At 42.8% G+C, this 22,730-nt stretch overlaps 1 protein-coding gene across 11 annotated transcripts in view; it reads right to left on the bottom strand.

The window, feature by feature from the left end:
* The window catches only part of tns1b (tensin 1b), a 281,948-nt gene that overhangs the window by 153,172 nt on the left and 106,046 nt on the right, over positions 1-22,730 (bottom strand). For all 11 annotated transcript variants that reach the window (XM_079664776.1, XM_079664769.1, XM_079664781.1 and 8 more), the window contains exon 3: positions 7,002-7,039. In XM_079664776.1, coding sequence (XP_079520902.1) covers positions 7,002-7,039 — 38 coding nt within the window. The remainder of the gene's footprint in view (positions 1-7,001; positions 7,040-22,730) is intronic.

The raw sequence follows: 22,730 nt of genomic DNA, 5'->3' as shown, positions 1-22,730 counted from the left end.
TCTAACTGAAGCATGTTGTGCTCAATGAGAGGAACTGAAGGGGTCACAAATAACAACCTGAAATAACAAAAACACAGAGTGGCCGGCCAGCACAAAGAAACATCGGATTTTTCTCCAAACACACATTCGGAGAAATGCAGTAGCTGGGAAAAATTAAAACAAATGCTTCATCATTTTGGAGTGTGGAATGAGAAACCAGTGGAGTGAAAGTGTGTGTGTGTCCTTCCACTTTGCTTTCTCAGACCCCCTTCCTCATTAACGCAGGAACATAGTAGTTTCCTTCTCAAAACACACTCGACAGGCAACGAAGGTTCAGTGAAATCTAATAGGTTGTTCTCAGCACCTCAGCTTGTTCCTGACTTGAAGGGTTCCCAATCCAGTAAAACCTGAGCGGTGTCAGCAGGGATCACTGCCCAGCCTGCGCTAGTTATCAGATATTCATTTTGATGTGTTGGCTAATATGTCACATCAATCGCAGTACCAACATGCGAGAGGAGAACCAATAAGTAAAGAATAAAGATGTATAAATAAGGATTAATCAGTTGGTCACAGCATACAATCTTTAACCTGTTTATATTGTACAATGTCACATTTACTTCTTATGTTTTTGTTTATATTTTTTGAATCAATTCGTGCTTTTTTGTACTAATTTTTGTATGATTTAATAATTATTTTATTCAATGTTCTTGTATTATTCATTGTATTCTCTAACTGTCATTAAACCCAATGACCTCCTTGGATAAATAAAGTGCTCTTATAATTCTCAATAACTCAAATACGTACTTTGCCACACCACACTCCTCTTTATTAAATGTTTGTTAGATTTAGTTATATGAAGAATATTAACGATTTTATTAGGTTTATCTGCTTAATTTGTATACACTGTATGTCCCTTATTTCTTATCTCAACATTATTGTTTATAAGACAGCTTTTACTGATACAAATGTAGACATAAAGCATGTTATATTCTCTAACAGGGTATGTGTATTACATTTTACATATTGTGGTTTGTTTTAATTTCTCATATAAATGCTAACAGTTAGGTAAAACTCAGGCTCTCCATATTAGTTCAGCACAAAGGAAATGCCATTTGAACAGTTTATAGTTGCAACTTTTTGTAATGCAGATTGCTTGTCATTGTGGATAATTCCACAAGTTATACTTTGAATCAATTTAAAAAGGACATTATAACATTGGATTGCATGTCAATGAAGGTAGCAAAAAGAACCCGGGTTCAAAAGGATAAGGGTAAGTGTTGCTGCCATAAACAACAGAGACCACAAACCACAACTGAAGGGAAATTATTTTGTACAGTATGTTCATACAGAATGTCACACTGAAACGGGAAATGTGTTTTAACTGCACAGAACAGGAAGAGCATGTTGTAGATTTGGGAAAGATTAGAACGTGGGGTTAACTTCATTGTACAATTTAAATGCAAAAGAGAAACTAGAAAAGGTCACTCAGTAGAGAGGAGATCTCCTCCATATGTCCCTCTCTTCCATTCCTAAAAAGAGTTGAATGTCGCTCAATTGTACCTCCAGCCCCCCCTTACAGTCAAGATCAAACTAAAGATATCAAAAACTTGGATTTATTCATCTTCTATCATGCCTAACTTCAATCATTACATAATCATAACATGTCAGGTATGGAATTCATTTGCAGACGCTCATATTTTTATAGATGCCAGTTTTGAGCCATGACAAAGGCTAAAATGTAGCCTGAAACCAAATATGTTACACCGACAACCATACACATAATCTCCTCAGAGGCTTATACCTTGTCAATATTAAATTTATTTTATAGCTTCAACTGCTTTTTTAAAGAAAAATACAGTTAGAAAAGTTAACTTTTACCAGACCTACTGATGTCGTCTTAATGCAAGCTAGATGGAAGGCAGGAGCTTATTTTACTGTATGGTCACTTTGGAGTGGTGGAGGGAACGTAAGGAATGACATCATTTGTTAGGCCGTCCCAAAAGTTAGCAAAGCAAGGGCTCCCTCGATAAAATGCAATGGGATTTTCTATTAGATTTCGGAATACTGCAGGAAATTAGATCTTTGGCAAAAACACATATATGATGCTAGCACATTGTTTTCAGCAGGATGATATCCACATATTAAATAGACCCTCCAGAAAAACGCGGGCAAAAATCCTTGATTATGCGGGCTAAAATCCTTGATTATGCGATTAAACATGCGGGGTTTTTATGTGATTTTTTGCGGTGAAATTGCGGGAAGTTGCAAAATATGCCGAAAGTGGCGAAAAAGAATAGGTTTTTTTAAAATATTGGGCTGTCTTATTTATTCTCTCTCACACACAATCTGCCACTAACGTTAAACCCCTTTCCTATTCAATTAAACACATTTAATGTTTATTTATTGTAAAAGCAATGGGGCTATTTTAATCACACACACACACACACACACACACACACACACACACACACACACACACACACACACACACACACACACACACACACACACACACACACACACACACACACACACACACACACACACACACACACACACACACACACACACACACACACACACACACACCTCCGCCTCATTCTGTTTTCATTTACTCGTTCGTTATCTGCAGCTTCAATCTTGTAGGCTACTCACTTCGTTTCTTGTAGCCCTCGAAAGGGTTTTGGAGGTTGATGCCTCGGTGAACGTGAGTTGTTTGGCTTTCTTGTCCGCAGCAGCAGAAAGCATTTTCGAATGTTTGAATGAATCAAAGTGGGTCGTCACCCTCGATTTCCTCTAAGAAGTATGCTCCAACACACAGTTGCACGGGGTGCAGAATAGTTTCCCCCCACTTTCGTGAAAGACATCGGGGTACTGCTTTGCCCGGTCTTTAGCAGAAATGCTAAAGACGTTCACTCTACGGTGTTGTTTACTTTCTGTGATGCGCGAGCTGATGACGTCACGTCGTCATCATCATCACTACTTCACGTCAAGACGAGTTAAAAAAAATTTTTCTCAACTTTGTGTGGAAAAATGCGGGGATTATGCGGACTTTTGATAAATATGCGGCCTTTTAAAAATCTGCACCATTTTGCTGATTATCGCGTTTTTCTGGAGGGTCTAATTAAAGGTCCCATGTCATGGCCATTTCCACTGATCATAATTCCATTTTTGAGGTCTACTAGAATAGATTTATATTGTGCAATTTTCCAAAATCACTTTGGTTTCTCATACAGCATCTCTGTAAACTACGTGTATTCACTGAATTTCACTCTCTGCCTTTAACGGCTCGTTGTAGCTGCAGTAGCTCCAGCCGCCACCCTCCCTGTGAGCACAGTGCGCTGAGCTCCGTGGAGGTGTGGTTTCCTTGTTTAGCGACAGCTAAAAACAGCCAAACTCACCCTGAGCACACACAAAGTCACAGCCGAAGTAAAAACAATAAGTGTGGCTTGATATTGAGTAAGAAAAAGGTTGATAAACGCTGTGAGAATGGGTCTGCAGAGAGAATTTCAACTGTCTGTTATCAGCCTGCAGCCAGGGAGGAGAGATCAGCAGAGCTGCATGCACTGAGTGTGTGTGTGAGGAAGTCCGTGGATTGGTCAATTTGGACCAATCAGCGGGGGCTTACCGTAACGGCTCCGCGGACGTAACGTAACGGCTCCACGGATTGGTCCATTTGGTTCCGGGTAACGCATGACATCATGAGTTACCCGGAAAAATCAATGGACAGTGGCGTATCTCCAACGAGGCGTTTTGGGGAGGTATTTTCTGTGTTAGAGTTTTACTCGCTACAGGGTGTACTTTGAGGGTTTTGACTCTGCAGACCGTTCACATGCATAAAAACCTTCATAACACAAGGGGACGGGTAATAACCGGAAAAACATGACATGGGACCTTTAACACTTTTTTATAGTGGATGCCTGAATACCATAGCCAGAGGTTAAAAAAACGAATGTAATGCTATAAACAAAGCTACATGACTACGAACTACATCACGGTTACATGGCCTTGCATCACCACCGCTAAGTTAAGGACGGCTAATGTTAGCTTGATAATATTTAATCAGGGCTGCCCCTGGCGAACTTGTGGCCCCACATAAATGTATTTGATGAGGCCCCCTGTCTCGTGAGCATCCACGGGTGGGGGGGGGGGGTGCGAGTGGAGCACGCGCGTGAACTGCGAGCGCTTAATTGCGCCGCATTTGCGCATCAACTGAGGCTCCCTCCACAAGATGAGACCCCACGCAGTCTGCGTGGTGAGGGGCGGCCCTGTATTTAGTAGTCTTAGCTTTTGCTATTTGTTAGCAACCTCCATGTCATAGGGTTTTTCATGACATAATTTATGTCATAGAACAAAATATTAAAATGTCTAAAGCTAATACAGACAATATTTCGGAAATCTAACCAAAAAAAGTGAATGCTAAGTCTAGGGTTTGGACTCATTCCTGCACCACTCTATCACACTGTATGCTCGAGAAAATAGCGTGAGTGTGACCAAGGCTTCACCACTGAAGCTCTCACAGCAGCACAGTGGGAAACACATCCTACTACTGTGAGGTCAAGTTCGGGCAAAGGAGGAAGACGTATGAAAGAAATGACAGTTCAGGTATTCAGCACAAATGTACAAGCATTTGGAAGAGGACCTTGAAATATTTCCTGTCTAATACACTCTCTGGATCTCTCCTGTCAGCACTCAGGAGGGAAATGTTACTGACAAGATTGAAAGAATTGTTCACATCCAGTTGAGAGCAAACACACAAAAGGGTGGGACACACACACATGTTCACACACTTACATAAGCCGGACCATTTGTTTGCAGTTGCCAGGTTAAATATGGGCCACATATTAGTCTTATCTGGAGACAGAGATTGATAACGGTAGTGTGTACTTGGGATAAAGCTCAGAGTTATGATCAGGAGTTCAGATTCCTAACATGTACGGTCATATATGAGCTTTATCGTCTTTTTTATAAAAAATAAATAATTCGTAAAACGGTCTCACAGGCCTGACAGAGCCGATAGAGATCCGGCTTGACCCTGTCGTGGTCCCTCCCTTGTTTTTCGTCTCGGGCTTGTTAGCAAATTGCTTCCTGCCAACGCTATGACATTTTTTTGGTTGAAATGTTTAGAAAAGGAAATGCTGCTGTGATATTTGGAGATGGAACGTTCCACTTGTTGTATATATAGACATTGGAAGTTTGTTCTGGGCTCCTTTACCGTCTCCTCCCACAATTTTGACCCACCACTTCCTGAAATGCAAATGTTATCAACAAGTATGCTGTGTGATTGTTTTTTGCAACATTTGGCAAATTTTGACACCTTATGTTGAAGCTAAAAATGTAACCTCAATAAGACCCATTTAAACAGAGAATTGCAAAAATAAGTCACCAACTTTCACACACAGATTTCCCAAATAGTGAAAAAATTGTTGGCAACTATACTTCCCTACCTTCTAAAACATTTTGTAATCACAATTGGAAGCTTTTGAAGTTTTGAATACGGCTTGATTGGCTGTCTTGATAGAAAATAATTTTCTTGTTATAGTAGCTGTTTAAATGTAACTGGGTTGTTGAATTGCTGCTCGACCAGCGTTTCTCAAAGAGATGTGATAGGTGGGTCACGAATGGACGCGATGAATTATTTATTTTTTTAAATAAATGTTTTGGACCTCAGGCCGGAATCGGGCGGTTGTGGACTGTTACAGCCGGAGACTCGCAACGGCGGTGGACTATATTTAAATGTATATAGACTCTTGGACATTACAATGCTCTGGAGTTATTGAAAATTGCACGAGTCAGAAGCAATCTTATGCAGCCATAACTGGAATCTAATTCTGCAAAAATATAAATAAAAGGTGAGAAGTGTTCTTATGTTGATTTGAAATATGAACGTTTTGAATTAAGCTTCAGACTATTCGGTACAGCGCTCGCATTAGTACCACAAGCGGTGATTGCTTCTGAAAAGAAACATCACTTTTGAGTTGTGCAAATGTTTTGCATTCAATGCGTCATTCACCCTCTGTGTTTTTGGGGTGGAGGCAAGTCTTATTTTCTCCACATCTAGTGGTTAGGGAAAACAGCTTGCCTTTTTTCATTCTGGTAAACCTATCCATTAAATCCTGTAACTGTAGGCCTACTGGCGTTTCTGGTGGTAGAAGTTACGTTAATAATGCATTTTTAAGACAAAATGAAAAAGTGTCATGGGGTTGGCTAATCGTTTATATATCACTACTCTAAATATTTTTTTACTAGACTCCCCTAAATGGTTGGCTAAAGGCCCCCCCCCCCACCCCCTTATCCTGAGCGTGGCTTGTCTGCCCTGCACCCCTGGCATTTCCTGTGAGTAAAAGAGGGATTGGGCAAAGCTGGCAAGGAGCACCCATTTCAGTAATGGATACCAGATGAAGGGTGCGTATATTCAAAGGTGTGCACATGAACTGTATATGTGCGTGTGAGTTCACGTGCACATGCGTGCTCATGCGTGCAAATCCTCCTGTAAACCCCTCCTGGCAGTCGTACTCTTACACAAAACACACAACCTTCCCTCTTTAACAGCCCTGCAGGAACTTCATCTGTTTTCCCTCCCATTTTCTTCTACGTGCTCTTTGTCTTTCCAAAACAAGATGAATCAAACCTCGGCTCCTCCATCCAGAGGTCTTTTATTTTTAGACGCAGGGCGATGTGCGAGTTTGTCCAATATAAACACATTCGGGTACAAGGAGCACTTGTTTAGACATTCTCAAGATTTTTTTGCAGAACATAAACTCCCTAGACTCCACCTACCGCAACATCTGCATGTACATCGCTCACATACAGAGGAGTAGCTGGCTCCACCTAAACATAGTATTTCCTCCTGATAAGCTCAGATGGATTTCAAAGGATGAGTTCCGTTGGTCTAAGAGTCTTGTGTTCTTTTTCAATGTGCAAGGCGTATCCGATGCTTAAGAACAAAACTGCGATAACTTTGAAACATGACTTGTTATAGTTTTTGTATCTTTTTTCATACAAAATGTTTTCACTCTTACCTTGATTTCACATTTCTTGTGGCAGGCTATGCGGCACACTAGAGAAAACAGAAGAGAACAAAATGAAAATTAACTTCACAGCTCGTAAAAATGTCCCAAACATTGTGGACAAATCCAAACACTGTGGTCCGGAATGATTCATGACAGTTGAGCTGTCAAGGAGGTGTCAAAAGCAAGAGCTCCATGGAAAGTGTTTGTCCTGTGATGGAACTCAAATATCATCTGCTGTTAGTTGGCTAATACTTCCCAATATAAATGTTGTGTTTGTTACAGTCTGGCATGTATTGCGTTATGCTGAAATACTCAGATACAATTAACCTTCCTGTTGTCTTCGAATCAAATTTGACCTGTTTTTAAATGTTGGAAAAAGCGGTTATTTAATCTCATTGCTATAAAAATAACATGCATGCATTGTTTCACAGTACATTCTTCGCAATAAAAATGTATGATCACTGTGACAAGAAATTGTCCCTGTTTGCGTATGGCACATGGCGAAAGGCCCACTCAGTCAACACATTCAAACACACATCCATTGAGTCCTCGCACTACAATTACCGTAATTTTCGGACTATAAGCCGTGCCTTTTTCCCCCATTTTTTGACGCTGCGGCTTATATAACGGTGCGGCTAATCTATGGATTTTTACAGCTAACGGCCACCACCTTTAACTCTATGGGCTCTATGGCCGGTCCGCGCCCCCCACCTTTAAGAGGCAGGCTCCAGCAGGAAAAGCTGGAGGCCGGAAAAGAGTGAGACAGGTAGCGCGTAAAAATAAAAGTGGAACCGAGAGTGGTACAAGAGACAGAACGAGAGCAAGACAGACAGACATTACGAGAGCGAGACAGTTTCTCCCCGTACCACTGGTTGAAAACCACTGCTGTAGATCACTGCCGGTACGTGCGCTGGGAGCGCACCGTTTAAGTTTGAAAGTTGAAAAGTTTGTGTGTCTGAAACGCTATGTGATACAGTACAGTTTACACAGCACAGTACATGTTCTGTAGCTACTATTGAACTAAATGGTAACACTTGAATACGTTATGCAAATATGCAACTTGTTTGTTGAAATGTTAATAAATGGGAGCTTCCTCAAACAGCCATCTCTTTCCCGACAATCCCCTCTGTGCACGAACCCTTACATATGCTAATTAAACATTAAAACACCTGCGGCTTATAGTCCAGTGCGGTTTATATATGTACACATCATTCAATTTATCTGCTGCGGCTTATATTCAGGTGCGCCTTATAGTCCGAAAATTACGGTACTTTACAGTTAATTTATTCCCAACATTTGTAAAATAATCACTCAAATTAATATTATTTCAAAACAGTTTTTATTTTAAGCATACTTAAAACAAAAATTATTTCCACTGTGCCAAAGTAACCTGCTGTTCCTCTCATTCCCAGTTCCCGAGTCCCAAACAGAACAACAGAATAGTGCTGCCTTAAATAGAGCCTCAATCATTCCAAACAGGTGGGCTCAATTGGACCATGTTGTACCATGGGTGACAATAATTCCTTACAAATGTCAGTGTTTAGGGCTTTAATTGTCAGAAAGTAGCATCATATGATGACTCCTTTGATTTATTGTGTTTAATTATTTTAATATAAATTGTAATAAATGTGTGGTTATTTACAATTACATTAAATCATTTGATAAATAGTTGGTTGGCCTATGGGGAGGGGCTTAACACATAAAAGCCGCTGGCCACCAATGTGTTGGGGGGGCTGATGAGGGCTGTAGAGCAGACAGGTACACTTGAAACATTTTCTGCAGGCTGTGTTTATATGTTTTATTTTTTATTTGGAGTGGTCGTCCATGTTATTTATTTTTTTTAAAAACGTTTTTTCTGTAAATAAAAGCACTTTAATATTTTTTTTTTGCGACTCACGCCATCTTTTAATTTTTTCTTAGTAATTTCCAACACAATATTTGTAACATTTGGTGTCAGAAGTGGGATTTCCACAAATCCCCGGAGCTCTTTTCCCCAAGAAAAGTGATGTTCCATAAAGCCCCTGTCACACTGTCCCGAAATTGACACCCGATGGACACACGATTAAGGAAATGTTCAAATTCGGCTCTGATCGTAACAACATCGGGCCATTCGTGAGGGCATCTTAAGCCATCGTATGACCGCCGGTGGAGTTTCTCAGGCTCCGGCAGCAACTTTGGGAGCGGTGGCAACATCTTTGGCATCACAAAGCATTGCCGAAGGACCTTGTGAAGGTTCATTTTTGTGTTGACTTTGTGTGTCCATTTTGCCCTTCGTAAGGCATTCGTGAGGGCATCTTAAGCCGTCGTATGACCGCCGGTGGAATTTATCAGGGTCCGGCAGCAACTTTGGGAGCGGTGGGAAACTCCACCAGCGGTCATACGATGGCTTAAGATGCCCTCACGAATGGCCCGGTGTTGCTACGATCTGAGCCGAATTTGAACATTTCCTTTATCGTGTGTCCATCTGGTTGTTTTATTGCACAACAAAATCATGTAAACATATTATGTAAATAACCCAATTTGTGTTCTGTGAAACTAAAAAGGATATAATATATTATTTTGAAGGCGAGGAAGTTGTTGTTGCTATGGAAACAACATGACGGAGAAAACGTAATATCTTCTACATATAAAGACGGAGAAAGTAAAGAACAAAGTCGGAAAATATCAGTACAGTATCATAATACTTTAACATAATTGTTTGTGTTACTTTCTTTGCAGTTGTATGTCTTAAATGTAATGTAAATGTTGCCTTTGTGTGTGGTTCGGGGCCATCTTCGTGCAAAATTCACAATTCCATATTCGTGTGTCCATCGGGTGTCAATTTCGGGACAGTGTGACAGGGGCTTAAACCAACACAATGAGCTTTTTTTTTAAAGTTACTTTGAACAGCGCTAACCAGCAGAGCTGAATAATTATTGTTTGTGGGTTTACCACTTCACCTGACCCCCTACCACACACAAGTGGGATCTATTATTAGAACATTTCTTAGAAAAATCCTCAGTGTATTCACAGAATGCCATAATATGTGGGAGTCGGAGTTAAAAGGAATTCAGAAACATCTCATTCGCACAATCAACCAGAGAAAAGGCTTGTTCTACTGTTGAAGTTCAACACATAATTTGCAGCTTCCCTTCTGCCCCTGAGCCCCCTCTCCGGACTCCCACTGCGTCTACAAATAAGGGTCAATGGGGGAGAGCACCTGGACCAGCAGCTCGTAAATTGTTAGAGCCCCTCGAAGGACAGAGAACGAAAACACAACTCAGTGTGCCGAGGCGTAAGCTTTCCAAATAAAGGAGAGGACTGTGTGCTTTTACAGGAACACCATACTCCTTATGTAATTAGTTATTTTTCCTGTCTCCAGACACATTTTTCAAAGCAAGTGTAATATCTATTGTGATTATTTGTGAAGTCATTGATATGAATTTGGGAGCCTGCCAGTCCTCACATTGTGTGGGAGTGGAGACTGTGTGTATGTTATACTGTTATGGCGAATGTTCCTGAACCCCATGCTTCCTGTTATATTTGTTGCCTCAGCTATACAGGGAACTTTTCCCGTATTAACTTGATGTCCCTTAATCACACAAAAATATTTCTCAAACACACTTTATCCTCTCTGAAGAACCAGCACCTTACCGTGGTAGAGAGGTTTGTGTGCCCTGATGAACCTGGGGGCTGTGTTGTCTGGAACCTTGTGTTCCTGGTAGGGTCTCCCATGGCAAATTGGTCTCAGGCAAGGGGCCAGACTAAGATTGGTTCACAAGACCTCATGAAAGACGACACACGAAGTGAGGATACCCGGCCCGGAGGAAGCCCGGGGTTCCCTTCTGGAGCCAGGCCCAGAAGGAGGACTCGTCGGCGAGCGTCTGGTGGCCGGGCTTGCCACGGAGCCCGGCCGGGCACAGCCCGAAAAGGCGACGTGGGCAACACCTCCGCTTCTCCGTCCCGCGGGCCCACCACCTACGGGAAACAGCGATGGGGTCGGGTGCGCTGCCAGAAGGGTGGCAGTGAAGGCAGAGGGTCTCGAGGGACCAGACCCGGGCGACAGAAGCTGGCTTTGGGGACGTGGAACGTCACCTCTCTGGGGGGGAAGGAGTCGGAGCTTGTGAGGGAGGTGGAGCGTTACCAGTTGGATCTGGTTGGGCTCACCTCTACGCACAGCGTCGGCTCTGGAACCTTACTTCTGGATAGAGGTTGGACTCTATTCTTCTCCGGAGTTGCTCAAGGTGTGAGGCGCCGGGCGGGTGTGGGGATACTCACAAGTCCCCGGTTGGGTGCTTCTTTGTTGGCGTCTACTCCAGTGGACGAGAGGGTTGCCTCCCTACGCCTGCGGGTTATGGGGGGGAAAACTCTGACTGTTGTGTGTGCTTATGCACCCAACAGAAGTTCAGAGTATACGGCCTTCTTGGAGACCCTGGAAAGATTCCTGTATGGGGCTCCTTAAGGGGACTCTTTAATCTTGCTGGGAGACTTCAACGCACATGTGGGCAATGATGGAGACACTTGGAGGGGAGTGATTGGGAGGAACGGCCCCCTGATCTGAACCGGAGTGGTGGTTTGTTACTGGACTTCTGTGCTAGTCATGGATTGGCCATAACAAACACCATGTTCGAACATAAGGATGCTCATAAGTGTACGTGGTACCAGAGCACCCTAGGCAGAAGGTCCATGATCGATTTCGTTATCGTATCATCGGACCTGAGGCCGTATGTTTTGGACACTCGGGTAAAGAGAGGGGCGGAGTTGTCAACTGATCACCATCTGTTGGTGAGTTGGGTCGAGTGGCGGGGGAAGCCTCTGGATAGTCCTGGTAAGCCCAAACGGGTAGTTCGGGTTAACTGGGAACGTCTGGAGGAGGCCCAAGTTCAGGAGGCCTTCAACTCACACATCTGGCGGAGCTTTTCGGGCATTCCTGTGGAGGTTGGGGACATTGAACCAGAGTGGTCGGTGTTCAAAGCCTCTATTGCCGAAGCCGCGGCGGGGAGCTGTGGTCTCAAGGTCCTAGGTGCCTCAAGGGGCGGTAACCCTCGAACCTCCTGGTGGACACCGATGGTCAGGGAAGCCGTCCGACTGAAGAAGGAGGCCTTCAGGGATTTGTTATCCCGTGGGACTCCCGAGGCAGTTGTAAGGTACCGACAGGCCCGAAGGGCAGCAGCCTCCGCCATGGCCGAGGCAAAGCAGCGGGTGTGGGAGAAGTTCGGAGAAGACATGGAAAAAGACTTTCAGGCAGCACCAAAGTTGTTCTGGAAAACTGTCCGACACCTCAGGAGGGGGAAGCAGGGAACCATCCAAGCTGTGTACAGTAAGGATGGGACGATGTTGACCTCAACTGATGGAGTGTTAGGGCGTTGGAAGGAGCACTTTGAGGAACTCCTGAACCCGACAACTCCGCCCTCTATGTTAGAGGCAGAGCTGGAGTATGACGGGGGATCGACACCAATCTCCCGGGGGGAGGTCACTGAGGTCGTCAAACAACTTCACAGTGGCAAAGCCCCGGGGGTGGATGAGATCCGCCCAGAAATGCTGAAGGCTCTGGGTGTTGAGGGACTGTCATGGTTGACACGTCTCATCAACGTTGCGTGGAAGTCGGAAACAGTACCGAAGGAGTGGCAGACCGGGGTGGTGGTTCCCCTTTTTAAAAAGGGGAATCAGAGGGTGTGTGCCAATTACAGAGGCATCACACTACTCAGCCTCCCCGGGAAAGTTTACTCTAAGGTACTCGAAAGGAGGGTCAGGCCGATTGTCGAACCTCAGATTGAGGAGGAACAATGCGGATTCCGTCCTGGTCGTGGAACGACGAGCAGCTTTTTACTCTCGCAAGGATCCTGGAGGGGGCCTGGGAGTACGCTTATCCAGTCTACATGTGTTTTGTAGACTTGGAGAAGGCGTATGACCGGGTTCCCAGGGAGTCACTGTGGGAGGTGCTGCGGGAGTATGGGGTGAGGGGGTCTCTACTCAGGGCCATCCAATCTCTGTACTCCCAAAGCGAGAGCTGTGTCCGGGCCCTCGGCAGTAAGTCGGACCCATTTCAGGTGAGGGTTGGCCTCCGCCAGGGCTGCGCTTTGTCACCAATCCTGTTTGTAATATACATGGATCGGATTTCGAGGCGTAGTCGTGGGGGAAGGGGTCTGCAGTTCAGTGGACTAAGGATTACACCACTGCTGTTTGCAGATGATGTGGTTCTGATGGCTTCATCGGTCTGCGACCTTCAGCACTCACTGGATCGGTTCGCAACCGAGTGTGAAGCGGCTGGGATGAGGATCAGCACCTCCAAATCTGAGGCCATGGTTCTCAGCAGGAAACCGATGGACTGTCCACTTCAAGTAGGGAATGAGTCCTTACCCCAAGTGAAGGAGTTCAAGTATCTCGGGGTCTTGTTCTCGAGTGAGGGAACAATGGAGCGTGAGATGGGTTGGAGAATCGGAGCAGCGGGACCGGTACTGCAGTCGCTTTACCGCACCGTTGTGACGAAAAGGGAGCTGAGCCAGAAGGCAAAGCTCTCTGTCTGCCGCGCCATTTTTGTTCCTACCCTCACCTATGGTCATGAAGGATGGGTCATGACCGAAAGAACAAGATCGCGGGTACAAGCGGCCGAGATGGGTTTTCTCCGCAGGGTGGCTGGTGTCTGCCTTAGGGATAAGGTGAGAAGTTCGGTCATCCGGGAGGGACTCGGAGTTGAACCGCTCCTCCTTCGCGTCGAAAGGAGCCAGTTGAGGTGGTTCGGGCACCTAGTTAGGATGCCACCTGGGCGCCTCCCTAGGGAGGTGTTCCAGGCACGTCCAGCTGGGAAGAGACCAAGGGGTAGACCTAGAACCAGATGGAGGGATTATATCTCTTCGCTGGCTTGGGAACGCCTTGGGATCCCCCAGCCAGAGCTGGTTGATGTGGCCAGGGAAAAGAACGTTTGGGGCTCTCTGCTGGAACTGCTACCTCCGCGACCCGACCACGGATAAGCGGGAGAAGATGGATGGATGGATGGATGGACACACTTTATTCTTAAAACCACATAATCTTTGTTTATTATGAAAAATCTGTCTTTTCAAGGCTCAATTATTTAAAAAGTCAATGGAAAGACGCAAATACACAAACTCATTCCACCACACAGTGAGTCCGTTTGATGCCAGCTAGCTTACGGCTAACGTCTGAACGGTCTGTTAATTTGCTGTTTGGAATTTGTGCTATCCTCTCATTGGGTTGAAATCTGAATAAATATTTGAACAGAGTTCTTACCAAGAGATATTGGAACATTATATGAAGTATTAATTGAACTGGCTACTTAGCGCAACAAGGAGTGGAAAACCTACAGTACAGGTGCAGCAGCTACCAACAGTGCTATCATGACAAATCCATAAATTAACTAGAAATACTGCCCAGGGTTTTATAATGTTGCAAACTAGTCATGTTGTTCTGCTGTATGTATATGAGTTTGTTTGAGAGAAAAAATAAGTCAAGTTTATTGTATCCTTTTCACATCCTTGGCCTAAAAGGCTTTTGTTATAACCCAAGTTGTAGCCCTAAAAGTAGAAATTGCTTCAAATATGGATGTTGGTACAAAAGGAAAATACACATTTTAAAACATGGATGCTTAACACACATCAATACAATCACCAATTTAAAGGTGGGGACCCAACATGAGTGTTCAGTATCCGATAAATATGAAATATGGTTACAACCTCCTGTTCTGTTCCAGAAAAGTATTTTTGCAGAATAATTTGGAGATTTTCAATATTGAAAAGACGTCTTCCTTTACACTACAATTTGTTCATAATTAGGATATGAATTGTTCCAAAAACATGCTTTGGTAGGTGACTTTTGACCGCCAAAATGTAATCAGACCAAGCGGGCATTTCTGAGATATCGTGTTCAAGTAGAACGGATAACAGGCCATGGTGTCCTTGTCCTTTCACCTTTTGACCATCAAACTCTAATCAGTTTATCCTTGACGCCAAGTGGATATCGGTGCCACATTTTAAGGAAATCTCTCAAGGTGATCCTGAGACATTGCTCTCAAGAAGACACACAAGAAAAGGATTAGAAGAACAAAGAAAACACTTAATCCATATTCATGGTTGTCACAAGTGAAACCAAATAATTAGTTATGTTAGCTATATTAGCGTCAAGAGTTGAGGCTCCCAGACATGAAATAAAACGCTCTGAGAAGTTTATAAGGGTAGCTCAATCATTATTGACACTTATTTATAGAGTTTGTCATCAACTTATAGAAGTGTTTTTATAGGTGTGTCTTTCTATGCAAGGTTATAGGTTTGTAGAAATCTTTAACAACCCTTAACCTGGTTCAGGGTCAGAGGTTAAGTGTTCAAAGCAACATGGGGTCAACCAACAGCTCCGGGGTCTTCATTCTTATCCAGCAGACATTTATTTATCTTTTCTGTTTTTCCACAGGAGTATGCTTTCATTCAAGGACACTTGTATTTAGCTAACCCACAGCCATGCTTCATTTGATTGACATGTCACACGTAGAGCTTTTTATTTTAAATTATGCTCACTGTTAGATGTACAAAAGGGGAAAATGGGACAAACTTCTATTTCAATAAACTGTTGGACAAGTAGTGTAAACATATAGCATGTGGGAAAAGTGAGAAGCTCCTTTTTTAGAGCCAAATGTGTAATTACATAACGGCGCAGTTAGTTTCTATTTAAGCACATGCAGGACTATATTTGCACTTGGGGGGTAACATTTGAAAGTCAGTTTGACTCCTTAATTAGAGGCCTTCACATGTGGGTGGCACCATGAAGTCCTACCGGGATACACGTTTCCAAGTCTTCCAAAAGTACTCTAGTTCCCATGGACAAACAGAATGGAGTTATTCTATACAACTTTACCCACATGCTGTACTGTGTCACCGGCACCGCCTGAGTCCAAGCTTTGAGAAACATAATGAAACACATGACATTATCCTCTGTTCGAACGACATACTCTGAGTGAGGTTAGAATTTAATATTTCCGATCATCTGTTGATTATACCAAGGCCCCACAGCAGTTCCTGAACCCACAAAGGAGCATTTTTTTTAATCAAATCTTTCCATATTTATTCATTATGTTTTTGGATTTAATAAATACCTGAGTCATCATTAAGATATAAAATATTACGAAATAGATCAAAATGGCCATCAAAATGTCCAATAGAGTATGGTTGCGTGTTCAAATGCAATGTAATGTTTAGTCAGGCATATATACACATCCAAAACCAACAAATATTAAAATAAGAGTATATTAAACTTAGATTCCAGCTGACTGTTAAGGTAAGGTAACTGTAAGCAAGTACTATTTGGCATTTCTGCATGATAAATACTTAAATGATTACTGGCTAATATCTTTGGCACTACTTTTGCCTTGGAATAAAATTTAAAAAGGGCTGCCTGGACTACTAAAAAATAACATTGCCATCCAACAGTACTTTTTTTCAAACATCAGGTATATGTTCGTTTCCAGTGTGAAACAAGTTAAGGTTTATTTATTTTTCAATTAGGTTCCTAACCTTACTACGACACTTATTTTAAGCCAAACCATGAACTCTTACGAAACATGTTTGTCTTTAAGTGTTTTGAGAAAAACCAACTGACTTTGATAGAACCCAAAGTTATAGCCATGACTGTTGAACATAGCTCAAATATGGATGTTGCTGCAAAGAAGAAACTACAAATTCTAAAAAGCGGTTGCTTCGAACACATCTTCAACCCTGGCAGCTCAAAATATCTATATAATCGTTGAGAAATGGTCTTGAATAATGGCTGGCAGACTGATGTCACAGTGAAGTTGACATTTGACCTTTGGAATAAAAAAAGAAATAATGTAATGCTTGTAGATATTTGTGTGAAGTTTTTTCATAATGAGCATTTAAATTCTTCAAAAAAGTCACAGAAAATCTCACTAAAATCACTAGTGGAACAAATGAAGTCACAGTAACCTTACATTTTGACCCATGACGATCAGTTGAAGACGCTACAATATGCTATTGGAAAGTGTGATGATGGCTTCTGTGAAATGTTACAGACTAGATTGTTCTGTTTCCAAAAAATAACAAAGTTGTATTGTTTTGTCTCTACAATGATAACCTTGTGTTTAAAAACTGTGACTGAAATCTTCAAGAAAATGCTCTTTCGTTGAGAACATAATCGAGAGTGGTTGCATGTGAACGTCAGTTTTGTTAGGGTTGAAACAGAGTTACAAGGTATTTAAAAAAAAAAAAAAACGTTTCCTGAACATTTATACATTCTTTTACACTTAATATGTGGGATTTGGAAAAGCGCTTTGAAATAAAATGTATTATTATTATTATTATTATCTGTTTACTTTCACACGAGAGTAAAAGTGCAGAGTATGAATTTCACTATATGACATGAGCCACATGGAATGCTCTAATACAGTGTTTCCCAACCGGGGGTACGCGTACCCCTAGTGGTACGCGAGGGAACTGCAGGGGGTACGTGGAATTCCAAGGTGACAAGTAAAAAAAATAATAATCCCGTCAAAAATGATAGTGCGCGATTAGTTTCCCTAGGGAGACAATAGTCCGTTGCACAACCGCGCCAAAACCCCACAATGAAAACAGCTGCTTACCTGCAGCCAGAAAAAAACTGGTAGGTCTGCGCTATGGATAAATGGGTACGTCCGCTTGCTCCGGATTCAGGCCAGGAGGAGCCCGCAGAGAAACGTAAGAAAGAGGCCAAACTGAAACCAAGGCAGTACAGGGAAACATATATATTATTCGGATTGATTTCTACTTCTGCGGACCCACCGCAGCCTCAGTGCTTCTTTTGCGGTGAAGTCCTGGCTAATAGTGCGATGAAGCCAGCGCATTTACAGAGACACCAGAGCACCAAACACTCGGGAAGTGTCGATAAAAGTGAAGAATTTTACAGACGAAAGCTGTCGTAATTTTTAAGTCGAGCCAGACAGTAATGACGAAAGCCACGAATGTGTCAATGAATGCACTCGAGGCATCTTACGCCGTGTCCCTGCTTGTGGCTAAATAAAATAAAAACTCACTCTATTGTTGAGGAGCTCATTCTCTCTGCAGCGACTGCGTTGGCCGAAATTATGATAGACAAGAAAGCAGCCGAAGCACTCAAGAAAGTTCCTCTGTCGAATAACACCGTATCCCGTCGGATCAATGATATGTCTGTTAATATAATTGGACAAGTGGTGAACAAAATGAAACTAGCCGGTCAGTTCGCTTTGCAGCTGGATGAAATGACAGACGTGAGTGGAGAAGCGCAGCTCCTGTCCTTCGTGCGTTACAAAGATGCGTCGGACATAAACGAGCATATTTTATTTTGCAAAACGCTGCCAGGAAAGACAACTGGGGAAGAATTGTTCCAGGTTATCGACAGCTTGTTCAGAGAACATCATCTGCAGTGGAAAACCTGCAGCCACATCTGTACTGATGGAGCAGCTGCGATGACGGGGCGTGTAAAGGGACTTTTTGGGCACGTAAGAAAGGTAAATCCCGACATTAAATGGATGCATTGTATTATTCATCGTGAAGCACTAGCTAGCAAGAGGATGAGCCCTGATTTATGTGCGCAGCTCCACTTGCTTGGAACAGTCTACAGGCAAAATTGAAATTGAGCATTTTTATTTCTTTGAATGTATTTAAGGCATGTCTAAATGAAATGCTTTCTGACACTCTGGGTATTTGTAAATGTTGAATATGTAAATATGATATCCTCTGTTGTTTGTATGTTGTTTTTATGTTTCATGTGGAACTAAATGATGCAGGTCTCCCTTGTAAATGAGATCGATGATCTCAAGGGACTAATCTGTCTAAATAAAGGTTTGAAATGAAATGAAATGAAATGGTGTAGCTGTATTAAAGTCCGAGTGGAAACAGTCGTGTGTAAATCTGATTTTGTCAGAAATCGGGAGAAATGCGGGAGAAATATGACCCCGGGAGGAAACCGGGGGAGGGCAAGAAAATCGGGAGGGTTGACAAGTATGGGGAGACTTGAGCTGTTTCCCACTACTCAATGCCCATCTTGCCACAACTGCTGTTGCCAGGGGTCCAGTGGTCAAACTGGTGCAAGCACACCTGTCCAAACTCTGCACTGATTTCAGCCATTATTTTCAGGACATTGAAAATAAGTCAGAAAGACTGGATTGGGTGAGGAACCCATTCATTGTGAGTGAGAGCAGCAACAGCCTTCCAGCTATGCTGCAGGAGCCTCTGATAGAATTATCATCTGACTGTGGTCTGAAGATGGCATATGCTGAGAAGTCATTGACTGAGTTTTGGTGTGATGTGGAGAAGGAATATCCTGAACTGGGAAAACATGCACTGATTGAACTTTTGCCGTTTGGTTCTACTTATTTGTGTGAGGTGACCTTCTCAGCTTTAACACACATCAAAACCAAGCAGAGGAACAGACTGGATGTGGAGACCAGCCTGGTCACAGCTGTTTCCACACTGCGTCCAGAACTATCAAAGCTTATGAAAGACAAGCAAGCTCAAGGGTCTCATTAAAGCTCACATGACTGGTGAAAAGAAACTGCTAGGCCTATACTGATTCTGGATATTATTTTGCTAAGTGTTTTGTTCCCGAATTAAAGTTAATTGCCTGTTTAAAGGGGACTTATTCAAAGGGGCTCCAGGTTTAAGGCTAAATGTTACAAGATATATAGCAAAGATAAGTTGATTATTTTGATTTCATATGTATTTATTTGATTATATTATTTATTTTCAAGGCAACATATTCATTTTTATTGAGTGATTTAAGTTCAAATTAAGAAAATGCCTGAGAATTAGATGTTCAAATTAAGGAAATGGAATAAAGTTATTTTCATTCAATAATCAGTTACGTTCTACTTGTGAAGGATCATCAGCACGTATGAGTGAGGGGGTACTCATGGTATGACAAAAGGCTCAGGGGGTACACAAGACAAAAAAGGTTGGGAACCACTGCTCTAATAGATGTGACATTTAAACATGCATGGCAGTTTGCTTGATAAGCATTAAAGCCATGTGTCTGTCCATCAGGACAGTATCCCGCTCAGCTCCAAGCAGCACGCGAGTCCCCAGTAAACAACACTCCGGGGCCACATGGGAAGAAGCAGGACTTCCATATTGGGTGTGAAAGCGCTGAGCTCAGAAAACTGGGGTTAGGTTTTACCTTGTTAGGAAGTTGGAGCTTTGAAGAATAAACAGAGCAGAAATGTTCCTGCTGGAGGGAAGGAAGAAAAGGGAGGAGGAGGGGCAGAGCAATGATAAAGAGGGATATAAGAGGAGGAGAGAGAAGGGAGATGCAAGGAAGAAAAGAAAGGATGAATAATAGAGAGGGAGTGTATCCATCATAAAGGGAATGAGAGGACACTGGGTCAGAATGAGGAGATGATGAGGAGTGTAGTTATCTGACTCTGGGTCTGTGGTATGCTGTACAACATTAACGGGAGGGTAGGAGGGGGTGAATGATAGAGGTGGGTGGGTGTGTGATTTCCTTCCCCTGGTCCCTTGGAATGAGCGTATACTCCCACCGGGCTGGGCTGGACCCCTTGTAACTCTGAACACAATCAGAGGGCAGGGCCGCAGAATGTCCTCTTCCTACCCCCCCCCCCCCCCCCCCCCCGCCCCACCACCTCACTCTCTCCAGCAAACCCTTTCCCTCTCAGGCACAATCACAAACACGGGAGCACCAACACTTGTCCCCCTAACACCCACAGTACGTCACGTCTGTACACACATACAGTACATAACGTTACTAACTGAGTGGATCTTACCTGATTGTCCCTCCCAGCCACCGTATAGTCAAAGTTGAGCCTAACTTCAATGGATCATTCAGAATGACAACATACGTTCACATGAGAGCAGCACTACGTCACTGGTGATTTGACAGCCCTGCCCACCTTCTGATGAAAACAATGAATTGGCGCCAAGCTAACTAAATGGTTCCATCATGCCTAAAAGCTGATGTGTCGTTTGTCGCATGCCAAAGAAGAAAAATATACAATTGTGTTTACTTTTACTTAGTAAAAAAGAATGTAAAGAAAATATCTGTGGCTTCACACCTCCACAGAGAGGCAAAAAGTGTAATCAATGAGACCCGGTCAGTCAATACTTTACGTCTGTACAACATGACAGCTAAACCATGATGCTAATAGGTCAATCGTCCTAGTTGTAAAGTAAAGAGTTGTAATGTTAAAAGTGAAAGTACAGTAGTAAATATGTATACTGCATTAGCATACAAATCACTGACAAGCCAAGGAAATCCCAGTTTAAGTGTTTGCCTGCATCCTGCCACTCGTCCACCGGCAGACTGACCGGACATCCATTTTCTATTGATTTAAATCAAACCATAAATCGATTCGGATCATCAATCTCCAATGACATTATGTAAGTTGCCTGTCTGACCATTTCTGTTGGGCTCATTGTAAATACAAAATGCAATGTACTATTAACTCTTGATTGGCGAAAACTTCAGTCAAATGACAGTGAATGTTTTCAAATGTCAAAAACTTGATATTTGATGATTATAATACAATCATGTAAATTGTAATGAGCGATTACTAATGAACATACTTTGGAAAGAGACATAAGAGTTATCTCCTGGCTGGAAGTTATATGTATAGAGTTGTGCAGTGAAGCTGATTTTTGTAGGCCAACCCTGAAGTAAGCATCACAAGGGCTCCCTCAACAAAAAGCAATGGAATTTTTTTCATTGGATTTCCACTTAAGTATAACAGAAAATAAAATCTGTGGCAAATAAAAACATTTAGGATACTTACACATTTTGTTCAGCAGGATATCTCCACATATTAACACCACTCAATGATTTTTGAAGTGTAAATGTGATTGCCAGAAGTAAAAAGTTAACGCTAGGCTGTAAACAAACTACATCATGGTGACATGGCTGCACATCACCACCGCTAAGCTAAAGGCGGCTAATGTTCAATGTGGTGACATTTAGTAGCCAGTGACTTGTTAGCTGGGTATTTACTGGCATATTTTATTTCGTAGAACAAAACGTGAAAATCTCTTAAGCTCGTGTTAACCACAGGTCTTTTTTCAGAAATCTAAATAAAACCGTTGAATGTGAGATGAGGGATGTGATACTGTACAGTATACTGTATATCCTCTGAGATTGACAGCCTTATTATAGGGGCTCAGCTGTTCCACTGTACAATTGAACAGCTGACGGCCCTCTGTGACTAAACTTGTCTTCTGAACAGCTGAAGATAAGTCTCATGTGCCTACACTTCTCTCTAACACTCTCCCTGTGTGCTTTCTGCAGTGTTAATGTTGGAAAGCATTGACACGCAGTCATCACTATCCATCATGGACTTCCACAGGGCAGTCATCATTCAGCCGACACGTTTTCTCCACTGAGAGCCCGGACAGTTTTGGATTTCTGTGGGTAAAGCCCCACCTTCATCCAGCTGCTGAAGCTTTCCTAAGAGAGGGGGGGGGGGGGGGGGGGGGATTCCCGAACACATCGCAGCAGGAGAGCACAATACATTTCCATGGAGCTCATTCTGTCATCTGTTTGCTTCGCCCTGACAAAACAGACCTCCTGTTTGTTTACCTTCTTGTCTATTTGTTTGAGTCACTGTGGCTATTAGTTTGACTTTGTTTGGTTGAAACAGCTGTTTTCATTGATGTAATCTGCAGCGTCCAAAAACACAGCAAATTAAAATTAAAACAAGAAGGGTGAGAAATGTGGAAAATACAATGTGAACAAGTCAAGTTTGAAGTTTGTGCTCAAAATGTGTTACCTTTACACTGTAAG

The sequence above is a fragment of the Notothenia rossii genome (assembly GCF_949606895.1).
Source record: "Notothenia rossii genome assembly, chromosome: 2".
Taxonomy (NCBI): Eukaryota; Metazoa; Chordata; class Actinopteri; order Perciformes; family Nototheniidae; genus Notothenia; species Notothenia rossii.
This window is presented reverse-complemented; position numbering and strand designations above follow the sequence as displayed.